General features: G+C 33.6%; 2 protein-coding genes across 3 annotated transcripts; one reads left to right on the top strand and one right to left on the bottom strand.

Annotated features, from left to right (window-relative positions):
- The first annotated feature begins 4,386 nt into the window (after positions 1 to 4,386).
- Positions 4,387 to 7,679, top strand: LOC137810513 (Glycine cleavage T-protein family). 2 transcript variants are annotated; one of them, XM_068611843.1, is made up of 5 exons: positions 4,387 to 5,095; positions 6,465 to 6,718; positions 6,846 to 6,944; positions 7,028 to 7,186; positions 7,269 to 7,679. In XM_068611843.1, exons 1-5 carry the CDS (start codon positions 4,626 to 4,628, stop codon positions 7,511 to 7,513), a joined length of 1,227 nt encoding a protein of 408 aa, XP_068467944.1. In that variant the 5' UTR covers positions 4,387 to 4,625; the 3' UTR covers positions 7,514 to 7,679. The 2 variants fall into 2 exon arrangements, with proteins under 2 accessions (XP_068467944.1, XP_090154318.1); XM_090298192.1 differs by having other exon boundaries at positions 4,413 to 5,095; positions 6,457 to 6,718.
- A 390-nt stretch (positions 7,680 to 8,069) lies between these two features.
- On the bottom strand, positions 8,070 to 11,275 carry LOC137810512 (proline-rich receptor-like protein kinase PERK9). The gene is made up of 4 exons (XM_068611842.2): positions 10,477 to 11,275; positions 10,044 to 10,304; positions 9,049 to 9,930; positions 8,070 to 8,830 (listed from the first exon to the last, which is right to left on the bottom strand). The coding sequence occupies exons 1-4, from the start codon at positions 10,901 to 10,903 to the stop codon at positions 8,349 to 8,351; spliced, it is 2,052 nt and encodes a 683-aa protein (XP_068467943.1). The 5' UTR covers positions 10,904 to 11,275; the 3' UTR covers positions 8,070 to 8,348.
- Between the last annotated feature and the right edge of the window lie 3,447 nt (positions 11,276 to 14,722).

Below are 14,722 nucleotides of genomic sequence, written 5' to 3' on the forward strand. Positions count from 1 at the left end.
CGTAACTAAAAGTAAAAGAAATATCAATCTTCAAGTATTTTTTATGTCCAAAAATATCAATACTATTTTATAAGATCTTTGAACTAAATAATTTTTTTCCCTTTTCTCTCACGGTCTTTCGATTTCTTGATGATAATTTGGACTTTTGGTTATTGGATTAGTGGACTTTGACTACCTCTCAACTATGTGGATTTGGGTTTATTCTCAACTATTGGATCAGGGCTAACTCTCAGTTGTTAAACCTGGGTTAACTCTTGGCTACTGGGTCCATACCCACTCTCGACTGGGTTGGTGTACCTGCAAGGGGCTCCGATGATCAAGTTAGAATCAATTTGTTTAATTTATCTGAAAAAACACTCTACTTACATGTTAAACAGATCACCTATTTATAGTGCTCATTATTGGGCTTTATTAAAGAAATTGGGTATTTACTTTTCACACCTTGCATTTACTAAGTGTATTTTCAATGTTTTGGGCTTAATCGTTGGGCCTTGATACAATGCTAACTATATTTTATTATTTATTTATATTATTCTAATTTTATTCTTCTTCTAACATGTTTACGGCCTTTTGACCTAGCCAGTACACTAGCCCTTAAACATTGAAGATTTTAAGAATAACGAAATGTCGAGAAGAATTACAATTTTTTTGAATATGAATAACGTGACCATTTCTTCTTTTTAAGGTATCTTTTATATTAAATGTTCTTTGTACGAAAGATCACATCAATTCATGTGCGTAATAATTACTATTACATTGATTTGAAGCGTCTTTTATCCTTAACCATTGGATGCATTTAAATCTAATGGTCAAGATATCGTATCGTTTCGTTTGGAAGAGGTTTTTTATTTCTATAAATAGTTGCTCTTTAATAATGATGGCCCATTGTGTTTGTTCGATTTGTCTTATCTTATCATGACCGAGAAGTATTTCTACAAATTTTAGAAGGTATTATGTCTTCCTCAAGCTCTATTTCGATTCTAGTGGGGATTCAAAATTTTCGAGCGCGAGTGATCAAGCTACCGGGAGAGTGGTTGAAGATATTAATAGGAGCATTCATTCTACTGCTTCATCAACAATTATATAAATCGCAAGGAATAAAGCTTCCATTGGTTTACCTTCAAGTGATGAGTCTCCCGATATTGAAGCTGAAGAACAAGCTAAAAGGGCAGAAGAAAATTGGAGTCTGAGACGAGGTTATGAGTGGGTTGACTATAGAGTCCGAGAATATTTCTCCCAGTATCGTTGGTCTTCAGCCCTAAGTAGTTTTTTGTCAAGTATTTCTATTTATTCTCCTAATGCTACTAAAGATATTATCTCTTTTTGGCGTTGTAGGGCTATTGACAATGTTTGTAATGTCGTGAGAGTGAAACTTGTGATTTTTTTTTTATGAATGTATTTTTATTGATATTCATGTTTGGTTTCCTCTCGATAAATTCCAAATGGGTGTCTTTCGTCTTTTGAACGTAGCTCCTACTCAATTGCACCCTAACAGTTGGACTTTAATGCAAGCTTTTCACATTGTTTGTAAATTTATTTCTTTAACTCCTACCTCTGAAGTTTGTGTTCCTCTTTATAGGAAGGAACTCTTGTTGAAGCTCCAACGGCTTCATCAAGGACCTAGGACGGTAGACGAATATTTTAAAGATCTAGAAACAACTTTGACTAAGATAAATATGCATGATAGTGAAGAGTCAAAGATCACTAGGTTTGTGAGTGGTTTAAGGAGAGAAATTAAAGATGTTGTAGAATTATATGAATACTCTTCTTTAAAGAAGTTGGTTCACCTAGCCATCAAGGTGGAATCACATATTTTGACGAAAACAACTTTCAAAACTACTCATCATGATGGCTGCTACAAATCTTCAGGGAAAGATAAAAATAACATTTCTTCAAAAACTTCTCCTTCCAATTTTTCAAAAGAAACCACTTCTTCCTATAAAGTTTTTAAAGAAAAACCTTCTATCTCTACCCCTAAGTCACCCACCAAACCTTCAAGCACAAAATGTTTTAAATGTTTAGGGTTTGGGCACACAGCTGCCAATTGTCCAAATAAAAGAACCCCAAAGCTAAAAGAGGAACATCAAGTCCACATTAAAACAAAAACGGAAAGGGAAAATGAAAGACATAAAATGAACAATCCTAAAGACATCAAGTCCACTTGGTTAAGTTAATGGCCAGTGGGGATTTTCCTAAGGTCTTCACTCTTAAATTCCTAAAATCTCAATCTAAGTAAAGTGTCACACCAAAAAATGAACAATCCTAAAATCAACTCATATCAATACCCATACAAACTTTGCCGAATCTATCCATGAATGCCTGTAAGAACTCTCCTTTTTCTTATTTCACGTTAAGGAGGGACATGGATGAAGTGTGGTGTGGTCAACTTGTTGCGTACTGTGTGGTAAACTTTGTTGATAGGACTTTGAAATTTCTCACGGATTTGGAAGGGAGCCCGGTAAACCAACCGAGCGGACCCTCCTGGAGGGAGGTGGGGAAAACCTTACACCATACAACCTTGTTGGTTGTGTACAAGGTCATCTGTGTTTTGAAGACATTTAGGTGTTCGTCTGGGTCGGTGGAACCATCATAGAGTTTGATGGTTAATCCTTTCCACTTGGCGAGAAGTGGTATGTCAATTATCTCATTTGTGAACGGGTGTCCTCTTGGGTCCTCTTCATCATCAGTGGTAGGATTGTTTCTGGAACTTTGGTGAGTTTGATGGGTTTGAAGAGTGTGATGAGTTTGGTGAGTTTGAACGAGTGGATGTGTTTGATGGATCAGATGGGTTTGATGGGTTGGTGGTGCTCAAGATTGTTCTTCCCATTCATCCTGTTGTTGTTGTAAATACTTATTTTGCTCTTTTGAAAGGGACATATATTTCCTCGTGCCGACGCTGATCCTCCTCACTACGTAATTGATCTGTTATGCCCTTTTGTCGTAGTTCCTCCATTTGTGCTTGAAGGACTTATATCATAACTATCTGCTCATCCACCGTATGATTGTTGTTAGCGTTGTTTCTTGTTGACACCATTGTTGTTTGCTGCTATTTGCTGCTAGAAATTGAGTAATACCTCGATCACATGGTGGGCACCAATTGTACTTGTATAGGCTGATGAGCCCACATAGTACCTGTGACTGGATATACAATTATTGACGTGTCGGTGATCTCCAAATTCCTTTAAGCCTCCTTCTTTCAATATTGATGTTCGGTTGGCCAAGGATACTTGTGATTGCACTCTGACGCTCAAGTCAGTGCTATGATTTAGGTATATTTTAGTAGGATGTAAAAAACGTACCTTGCTCCTTCATAAAAGGTTCTATTTATAGTACTTGGTTTATGGGTTTTGACCTTTATGGGTTGACTATCAGTTGTTAATTGACATACATAGTGGTTCCTTAATATCAAGGAAGTATATCTTTTAGTTAATTCGTTGTTCCCGTATATTTTGGGATATTCGTTGACTCATTCAGGCTCCGTTTGTTTCTGGGAGTGGAAAAACGCTAAAATCGAGAATTCTTTTGCACTCAAAACTTTCTTATCAAATGTGTAAAGAAAGATGTATATATATATATATTTAATTAATTAATATAATTTACTGGTTTACCCATTTATTTTAAATTAAAATTATTATTATTTTTATTTAAAACAGAATATAATTTAAATATAAAAATATAATTAAAATTATAAAATAAAATAACATAATTAATCATATTATATATATAATAAATTATAAATATAAATAATAATAATAAAATATTTAAAAAAAATAAAAAATAAGTTTATATAATAATTATATTAATTACAAAAGACTAAAGATAAATATTTATATAAAAATAATTCTTTATCAAATATTTATAATTATAAATATTTAAATAATATTTTAATTAAAAATAATTATAATTTATAAATAAATAAATCAAATTAATTTATAAATAATATTTTAATATAAAAATAAATTTATAAATTTATATTTTTATCAATTAAAAAAATATAATTTTAATCATATCCATCACATCACTCATAAATTTTCATTAATTTTTTCTATACTTTTTACTCTATTAATCTTAATTCAAACACTATAACTTTCTTGTACATTTTTCATAAAATCATTTAAAATTTATTTCCACATTTCCACTTTCTAATCCAAGTTAATTGTAACTTATTTATTACAATTTTTTTTTTATCGGATTAGTAACCCAGACTGATGTGTCTGGTACCACATTTACAAAATTTATTTTTTTGTAAGGAAAGAGATTTTAGATTAGTAATCATACCTTTATTTTGTTTGAAATTTATCTTTTTATTCATCTTCAACGTCCAAGTCCAACACAAATAGGATTGATTAAAGTTATATATTGTAGTGAAGAAACTAAAATAATTTTGAAGTATAAAAAATGTTTTAAAATATAAGAAGTCACGCGAAGGTGAGGGTCTAGCCTGGTCGGGAGCGGACGAGTGGATTCTCTCACGCGACTTTCATCGAACACCTATCCATCTCTGACAACGTGTCCACCTCCCAAGAATCCACGCACCCATCCAAACCCAACCTCCTTTCTCTTGTGCCCATCACTTTCTTCTACTTCACCATCTTCTCCTTCTTTCCCCATAATCAGTAATCCCCATGAATCGTGTAGCATTGCCCAAATCAATTGCCCACCGTTGCAGAGGCATTCACCACACCACGTGGAAGAGGTTCGGTAACCGTTGCGAAACCCAGGTCCAAAGTATCGGGCCCTTGGGTTCTCTTCTCAAGTCCCGTTCCGTTATACGGTTCCGCGGGCCTGACACCCTCAAGTTCCTACAGGGCCTCCTTACCAACGATTTACGGAGGTTGGGTGAGCTTATCGGCGACAAAACCGAAAACTTGCCCACGCCGAACGTGCCTGCTACGTCGGTTCCTCCTATTTATGCTGCTCTATTGACTCCTCAAGGGAGATTCCTCTTCGACCTCTTCCTCTATAGGCCTCCCACGTGCGAGACCAAGCTCGACGACACCGGCACTGCTCCTGAGTCCCACTCCGATAAACCCTTTCGTTTGTTTGCTGACGTGGATGCTTCCGTGTTGGATGAATTGTTGCAAACCTTCAACAAGTGAGTTTACTTTTTTCTTTCTTTTAGTTTGGTTTATTTGTTCTGTTCTGTATCATTGATTCTTTTCGTGCCATTACTTTGATTTGGACTTACTTTCTCAACTTCACCTCTGTGCGTGACTATCGATTACTTGTTTAGAAACATACATGACACTTTCATGGCAAGAGAGAGAGAGAGAGTTACTTCACTTCCCATAAGCAATCAGTTTTTGGCTCTTGGCAATTCATTTTTATTAGTAGTTTCGCAATTACCAATTGGAAAGATAATTATATATCGTTGGCCTTAAAAAGGTTATAGTATCTACCATGATTTCTAATTGATTCACAGAATATAAGTTTTAAGATCAAAAGTAAATAGAAATCAAACTCTTTATTATTAATTAGGTGAATTTGTAAGAGGAGCAAGTACAAGTAGAAGGATATAGAAACTGTTCTTGTGGTAACCTTTAACGATTCTTCCAAACATACTAAGGAGCATTGAAAATCTTTGTGTTTTCCATATATAAAATAAATGTCCTGTTTTTGTTTCCATAACTAGTGCCCTAGCATTTGTCTTAAAGCTGTAGCTGGTAGAAACTGAATGGTATAGAACTGATAGGCTCAAATAACATCAGGGAAAAGAAACAGTGAAATGAACTGACCAGATACATCCCAACAATCTTATTCACCAATATCAGAAAGAACACATGGGATGTTAAGGTGAGTTCCCGAGCACCCTAGATCTCTCCTTACAAACCTCACAGTTAATTGGTAACCGCCTAACCTCCTCTCAACTGTTCTGTCCCTCTTTTCTGTCGGGACCTGTTACGTAATTCCCATCTCTACTTCTCTATTTTTGCCTCAACACATACCCTTTTATTGCAACCATTTGTCGCGGTTATGTTAAACTGCATATGCATGCTATAAAGTCTGATGAACTAGCTTTTCAGCCTGTGCACAAAGTAGATCGTTTGGCTTGCCTTGGCATCTTGTTTTGAAGTGATCAGAGCAAGTCAGTTCATGCTTTGGTTGTGGTTTTTGGTTGCAGTTGATCTTCTTCCTACACTTATTGATTTATTGGTTCTTATTTCGGAGCAGAAACCTTATCATTTTAGTGCTGCAGATACCGGTTGTGTTACATTGCACATGCATGCTATAAAGTGTGGTTACGTTACACTCAATATGCATGCGATACAGTCTGATGAACTAGCTTTTTAGCCTGTGTGTGCACATAGTAGATCGTTTGACTTGCCTTGGCATTTTGTTTTGGACGTGATTAGAGCAATCCAGTTCATGCTTTGGTTGTGGTTTTGGGTTGCAGTTGATCTTATTCCTTGTTGATTTATTGGTTCTTATTTCTGAGCAGAAACCTTAACATTTTAGTGCTGCAGATACCGGTTGAGGTCAAAGGTCGAGATTGATGATGTTTCAAGTGATTTCTCATGCTGGCAGCGTTATGGTGCTGGCCTTCCCGAGAAGTCTTCACAAGGAGAAGAACCAGAAGCAGCCTCTGTTGGCTGGGGTGCTGGTGTGGATAGTACTGCAATGTCATCTTCGCATGGGAGTGATAGTGGGTGGCAATGGTTCAAGGACCCCAGATTGACCTCTCTTGGTTTCAGAGGGATCTTCCCATCGAATATAACTCGTTAGTTAGCTATTCCTTCGCTGCTAGTAACAAAATGTGTTTATTTATCATTCAATCTTTTGTACTATTGTGACAAATCTCCATATCTTTAGTCTCTAAGAGTCCCCATCATGTCTACCTGTTTCAGCACCTCTGATTGAGGTTGACAAAGAGACCGATGAACAGAATTTCCTTATGTGGAGAATAGAGAAGGGAGTAGCAGAAGGATCAACTGAGATTCCAAAAGGTGTGTTTGTTTCCTTGTGAAAACTCATCCTCAGTGAATTCATTTGATAAGTTGTGTCTCAAGTATGTTGTGATCATGTCCAGGTGAGGCAGTACCGCTTGAGTATAATCTTGCAGGCCTTAATGCAATTAGCTTTGAGAAAGGTTGCTATGTCGGCCAAGAACTCATTGCTCGTACACATCACAGGGGGGTGATTCGGAAGCGGATAGTTCCTCTAAGGTTTCTGGACAACGATGGGAAAGGTAATCCTACAACGAGTATATGGCTTCTTTAGCATATTATAATAATGATGTACTCTTAGCCATTCCTTTTCTGCTATTCCAGAGTTAGTAAGCAAAGTTATTCCAGGCTCAGAAGTAATAAACACAGCATCCGGCAAAAAGGCTGGTACAGTGACTACTGCCCTAGGATGTCGTGGTCTGGGGCTCTTGCGATTAGAGGAAGCTTTAAAAGGGTCCAGTGCCTTGTCCATTCAGGGACAAGAGGATGTGAAGGTTGTCGCTGGTAGACCAGATTGGTGGCCTTCTGAATGGCTTCAAGATCATGGACAGCACGCTGCTTTTGCCTAGGATGCCCAATGTCGTTCAAAGCGCAAGTATTTACGAATAATTTATGAATGGGGGCGTTAATGTAATCCTAATGCTCCCTGTGGGTGAGTAGTTAGTAAAAAAAAGGTAACGATAACGACGGAACTTTTTTGTGAATTTTCTTGCGGAATGAGTTTCATTTTAGTAATGATTGCATGCTACTTTTCTCTTCATATAACCTTAAAATAGAACAATTTTGTGTTTGCCTAATTATTAGGAAGGAACATTCTATAATACAAACCTTAACATAAAACAATACGTAACAAAACACAGCTCATTAGTGCGTTTAGGTATTAACTAGTAATTATGCGGCAGAAAAGCTATAGAACATTAATTTATTTATTTTGGGGGAGGGGATATCCTTACAGAGCGATAAGTGGATGATGCAATTTAAAAAAAGGATATATAAAAGAAAGAGCCTGTGGAAAACAAAAATCCCGTCGAGTGCATGATCACAGATTCACAGCAATAACCGATTATGTCTTGTTATTTTTCAATTGTAGAAGTTTTTATGTTTATGACCAGACATAGCTCACTGTAAACGAAAGTTTCTCGCAGTATCACGAAGAATGTGTTTCAAGCTATTCAACAATAAACCTCTGGAAGCACTGTAATTTACAATAAACTGAATTAAGAACACATTTCAACTATCCTAGTTCGTAATAACAGGAAAGGGATCCATTTAGATCCACAATTATTTGGCAATGGCTAGTTTTAGAGTATATATATGCTGATGAAAATAGTAGCATGTATGAAACCCAACTATGGGGAAGTGTTTAAACGTTTCCTAATACCAATAGACAGTAGTAGTAAATGATTAAAAATGAGCAGAAGACACAGTCAACTCCTGAATCACATCCACCACGGTTGGTCTTTGGTCAGGAAACTCATGAGTACACTGTATTGCTAGCTTTGAAAGGGTGGCTGCTTCAGATTTAGAATACCTTCCCCTAAGATTTGCGTCAACAGAATCATCAAATCTGAAAGACTCAACTGCTGTCCGTATTGAACTACCTATTGTCGTCTTGCCAGATAGAACTTGAAGAATAATAACTCCAAATGCGTATATGTCACTCTTCTCAGTAAATCGTCCAGTAGTAATGTATTCGGGAGCCAAGTATCCCATTGCAGCACTTACTTTAAGAGCTGAGAAAACAACATCATCTGCAAGAAGCTTTGGTAGTCCAGCATCCATGATCAATGGATTAAACTGATGGTCTAGGAGAACATTTTCCACTGAAATATTCTGGTGAACTATTGTAGGTTTGCTTGCTTCATTGCTATGAAGATATCCAATGCCTGGTCATAAATAAATAGGAAATATCATAAAGAAAGCACAGTATGATGTTCTCCCATCAAAATCATTATTTCATCTTATAACTGTTGCTTTCATTTCAGTAATTTTTGGCAGAATTTATTGAAACGAAATACCGATTTTGATAAGATAACAAGACCAATAACACATGTGATGCGTATTTAAGTTTTGCTGAATAGGTAGGTAAATAGCAAGAACTAACCCTTTGCAATGCCGTTGATGATAGAAACTCTTTTGGACCACTCAAGCACATTGCCACTTCCATCTTCTAAGTCAAGATATTGAGACAGGTTACCCATGGTGGCAAAGTCATAGATAAGGAAACATTCACCTCTACTTCTGGAGCAACAGAAACCTCTCAGCCTAACAAGGTTTTCATGTCTCAGAGAGGTTAGTAGGTTCAACCCCTTTACAAATTCAGCTTCCTCGGTTTTACAGCATGTCACGCTGATGCTTCTAATAGCCACAAGAGAACCATCTCTGAGAACTCCTTTATAAACTGCTGAGAATTTGCTCTTACCAAGTAAACTGGCTTCCGATAGATACTGTGTTGCAGATTCAACCTCATCCACATTAAACCTGAATTGACTTAGATAATCATTCAATAATCCACCCGCATCAGCATTTTGGCCATTAGACAAATGATCCCACCCACTATAATACTCGATATTAACAAGGGCAGAAGGACTTTTTGTGTACAACTCTTTAGGCTTGTCAGGACTAAGTTTCCCTTGAGAAGAACTAGATGTATTGCTGATCCTTTGCTTTTGACGGCGGTATCTGAAGAATGTCAAAAATCCAGCACATATGAATGTAAGACTAACAGCTATAACACCTGCTGTGATGACAATTTGAGGAAACCTTGATTTTGAACAATGGGTATGGTCACAATGCAACTGAACATTTGCAGGCTCTGGGAGAGCCTTCGAAGAATTACGACTTTTGGGTTGATCTCGATCCAAGGTATCAATATGGTTAACGTTTAAATTCTGATCTTTGTTGCAAGCTTTCAAAGTAGAAAACTCAACCCCACATAAACCCGGATTGTTTGCACCTTGGAATCCTTCCCCAAGTCTCTTCAAGGCTTCATTTTCATTATCAAAACTTTAATCAGTACTCACAATACACTAAAAGATACAAAGAGAAATGCCAAATAATTTAACTTTGCTACAAGGAAAGGAGTATAGAGAGACATACCCGAAGGAACAATCCCTGATAGAGAATTGTTCTGAACGTCTAGAACTTCCAAATGTTCAATATGTGCTAGTGTCGCCGGAACAGTACCATTAAAGTTGTTGAAGCTCAAATTTAGCCTTCTTAACTTCTCTAACGTCCCCAAGCTAAGAGGAATTTGACCAGTTAACTTGTTATATTGCAAAGCAAGAGTACTAAGCTGCTTTAAGGAACCCATCTGTGTCGGTATATTCCCCACCAACTGGTTATCACCCAACTGCAGCACTAAAAATAAGAAAAAAAGGACACAACTATTAATTGGGTTCATTTCAAGAAACTTCCATAACCACTAGCACTAAAGCATCTTGTTCATCAAAATAAACTCAAGACTCGCAACAACTTATCTTGTAACATTAAACCTCTAAACTTGATATCAAAACACTTGTATATAGCTTACCTTGGAGACTAGCCATGTTGCCGAGCTCAGGAGGAATAGTTCCAGATAAACTATTGACGTCGAGATAGAGATCAACCAGATCAGTGAGATTTGAAATGTGTGGGGGTATCTCACCAGAAAGGTTGTTATAATGCAAGTATAAACCTGACAAGCATTTGAGTTCAGCCAGAGCTGGAGATAGCCAACCCGAAAGACCCTTTCCCTGCAAGGAGATGTTGGCCACTTTTTGGTTCTGGTTGCACGCAACCCCTTGGAAGAAGCCACTGCATGGGTCACCGTCACTGATCCAGGAGGCTAGGATCTTGCCATCTGGGTCTAGAGAGGACTTCAACTCCATCAGAGCACTAAGCTCTGCAGTTCCAGCAAGCATAGGAGGAATGAGAAATGAAATCAGAAGAAGCAGAGAAAGAAGGAGAGGAAGTTTCATATCTGGTTTTAGAGTGTGAACTTTAGAAGAAGAGAGAGCTCACACCCGTGTGAACTTTTATCTCTAGTTTGAATAATCTAAGTTTGTGTTTGGTTTTGAATAATGTAACATGTTGTTGGTCAACTTGTTTGAGCTTTGTTTGTGGACTTGTTAGTGTGAAACTTTGTTAGTTAGTGAGTGAAAGGAGGAGAAGGATTTTTGAGAGATGGTGCATAACTAATTGATTGATTTACTCACTTTTGATTAGTCGGTGACAATAGGAAGAAGCAGGGTTCACATTGCATAATCTAAGTACTCTTGAAAGAGAAGGTGGTTTTGGGGGGAAATAGCATCTTAATCATACATGCCACTTATTATCATCCCCACTCCTTCTTTCTCAAACATTTTTCTATCTTCCATTTAAAGTCTGAATAATTATGTGGGTATTCAGGACCCACCACCTTTGACTATATGGACAGTCCTTATTTCTTCTTCTTTTTACTTAAACGATTCAAATATATCTTAAAAATAATATATATTTACATTTGAAACTAAAAGCAATAGTAGGAAGTGATAATAATAAAAAATGGTTTGCGTTATTGATTTTATTCTCTTATTTTTTTTAAAATTCCTATTACAAAACAATAGTTAGCAGAAAAATATTACATGTTCTCTTGTTAATTTTATTTACTTATTCTTACTTTTTATTAAATAATATTCAATACTTTATTCAAATTGAGTCAGATCTAATTAAGATAGGGTAATTCTTATATTGAATCTAAAAAAAAAGAACTCAAATTAAATGAGTGAAAGTTTTATATTAATTTATAAGACTTTATTCATTTGTACAAATAATTTTTACATATATTTTATAAGAAATTTTCATTTTGTGGGTGCAATACTTTTTCAAATATATATATATGTGTGTATATATACATTTTCATATCTAAAGAGTTTCTTGGTCAAGGAAAGTAACCTACCCTTAACCAAACTTTTGGTATTATTAGAACTTTACAGCTAACAGTGATGGAAATATAAATGGAAAATTATCTTTAATTTTAGGGTGTACATCTATCTTTATTTTTTTTAATAAAATTTCATTCATATATTTTGTCATTTTTAAATAAATATAAATTCCCATCATGTTTTTATTAAATAACATTTGTTTAATTTATATTTTTAATACTATGACTTTCATTTTACTTATTTTATTTATAATTTAATTTAATTTTTATTTATAAGCTTTAATTTTTTATTTAAGTTATAGTCTCACATTTTCAAATAAAGTAAAGAAAGTAAATGTTGTTTTAATAAAAATATAAAAAAAATGTCACTCTCTGTTTAAATACTAAAACTGAAATAAATATAATTTTATTTAAAAAATACTAGAAAATGAAAGATTCTGAAGTGTCATTTATAATGTGTTTGTTTTATGGAGTGGCACTATTGTCGACGACGAATGTGTGGATGTCACCCCGTTAGCTTCAGGGGTTACATGTGGGTGAGGGAGTGAGAGTGGACGGGTTGGGAGGTCATATGAAGAATGAAGAGAAATGATAGAGTGACGAAAGAAAAGTCACGTCACACACTTGAAGTTACCATCCTAGCCTTCATTTTCTTCATTTAAAATTATCTAAATTAATTAACTTAAGTAACCAAATTAATTTAAATTAATAAAATTATACTTAAAATTAAAATTATATATAATTATTTCTTTGAATTTTTTATTATTTTTTCTTTTATTTATAAATGAAACTTTAAATTATTTAATTAACTAAAATATGCACAAAATTAATAATTATTTATCCATTTTTATATACAATGATAAATTTATAATCTTACCATTTACACTATTAAAAATAATTTAAAATACTCTTATAATCATCACATCACTCATATATTTTAATCAACTTTATTCACATATCCACTTTAATATGTCCCAATTTAAACAACCTCAACTTTCTTCACTTTTTTTTTAAATCTTTACACTTTCATTTCTCCATGTCCTCAACTTTCTATTTCCAAATCTAAACATGGTATTAGTCTTATATTCATGAACTAAGAACAATTAATAAAAAAATAATTAATTATTAATTTATACTAGTAGATGATAACAATAATAATTTCAAAGCAAACACTATGTAAAAAGAGAGTTGACAGATATTAGACTACTATCCAACTTTCAAATCTCAACTGCATTCCAACCTCTTATAAAATAATCTCTTTGACAAAGTTATGCAAAAGAAAAAAAAAACTGTTTCTGGCTCTAGGATTCTCCTTATAACACAAGATTAACAGACATAAAAAAATATTTATATGATAAAATAATTAATAATATTATTATGATTGAATTAGCCATTAATGTTGAAACATTTATATTTATAATTATATAGTAAAAGATAAAATAATTAGAATTATAAGAAATATAATAAGTTTCTATAAACTAATTTTATTTTTTATTTATTACAACGACTTTCAAGAGTTAAACACCCAATAAAAAAAAAGACCTGAAAATCTCACCCACACCCACACCGTCGTACAAAGAATATCCTACAAGCATAGCATGGTTGGACCAATTTGCTATTTTACCTTTGTCTTCTCAACAACAATGAAAAATACCAACATTCTAGTTCCCATGCTTTAGAATGTATTCATAGGTACCACAACCTAAAGGTAAAACATTGAATTGGTTGTCATGAAGTATAAATAAAATTTAGGTTAAACATATTATTTTTGTTCTTTGAATGACATCAATCTTAGTTTTTATTTTATAATAATTCCCTTTCTTTTAATCTCTGTCTTTTAAAATGTAACGTGTTTTTAATTCTTATCAAAGACTAAAATATATGTTTTTATTTTTTTACAAATAAAAACAAAATTGAATAATACTTCAACTTATATATTAACTTGTTTATAACAAATAGATTAGTGTTACATTGTATTGTTCCTAGATGACTTTTTTTCATGTTTTAGGTTATATTTAATTTGATATTATAATAAATTTTAATTATTATCCACACCCTGCACACAAACTTAAAAGGGTAAAAGGATAATCTTAGAATGGATTCAAGATATTTAATTTATTGTAACATTGAGCATTAATGCTTCACTTTATGAAATATTTTTGTCCCACCATTGTCATTAAGAATATGAAAATGATGTCTCCATGGAAGCATGGTGGAACCTCTCACAATCTTCCACCATTCTTTACTTGATTGAGAGAAAAAATAGCAAGCACTTTGCAAAATTCAAACTCATTCCTTTTCACACACATAACTCTCGGAACCATCTACACCAACCTTGTATTAAAAAAATCCTTGTATAAAGAAAACATAGTGTGGTAAAGTGACTTTTTATGCTAACAACAAATAATATCAGTCACAAATACTCATTTTTTTAAATTGGTATGTGTGTACAAATCTACATAAGAATATATTGTAGCTTTATATATTTAAAATAACATGAATTATTTTTAAATTATTGAAATAAAATAATAATAATTCAATGAAATAAATTAGAAATAAATATATTATAAAAAAATTGTAATGAAATTATTCTTTTTGTAACTATTTTGAAGACAAGATCCGTAATTTATTTTACTTAAGAATACCAGTTTAAGTATTTAATAATTTCAAATGTTTACTATCACTTAATAATTTAATTATAATATTTATACCTATATATAAAAATTTCATGTCTTTAGTGTACACAAATTTGTTTTTATTTTATTCTTATTAATATTTTATTTTTATTAATTTATTTTTGTTATTTTGTAATTTTAACAGTTAACAAAATATTTTTTTAATTTTAAAAATTTATTTTATTTATGGTGTTGTTAAA

Source organism: Phaseolus vulgaris, chromosome 2 (genome assembly GCF_051622355.1).
Source record: "Phaseolus vulgaris cultivar YP4 chromosome 2, ASM5162235v1, whole genome shotgun sequence".
NCBI classification, from domain to species: Eukaryota; Viridiplantae; Streptophyta; class Magnoliopsida; order Fabales; family Fabaceae; genus Phaseolus; species Phaseolus vulgaris.

Bases quoted from the DNA above. Each gene is read 5' to 3' on its own strand.
- LOC137810513 (XM_068611843.1), top strand. From the start codon at position 4,626: ATGAATCGTGTAGCATTGCCCAAATCAATTGCCCACCGTTGCAGAGGC. The intron at 5,096-6,464 runs GTGAGTTTACTT...TTAGTGCTGCAG, and splicing joins TTGTTGCAAACCTTCAACAA to ATACCGGTTGAGGTCAAAGG. The intron at 6,719-6,845 runs GTTAGTTAGCTA...TACCTGTTTCAG, and splicing joins CTTCCCATCGAATATAACTC to CACCTCTGATTGAGGTTGAC.
- LOC137810512 (XM_068611842.2), bottom strand. From the start codon at position 10,903: ATGAAACTTCCTCTCCTTCTTTCTCTGCTTCTTCTGATTTCATTTCTC. The intron at 10,305-10,476 runs GTAAGCTATATA...TCTTATTTTTAG, and splicing joins CAACATGGCTAGTCTCCAAG to TGCTGCAGTTGGGTGATAAC. The intron at 9,931-10,043 runs GTATGTCTCTCT...ATGAAAATGAAG, and splicing joins ATCAGGGATTGTTCCTTCGG to CCTTGAAGAGACTTGGGGAA.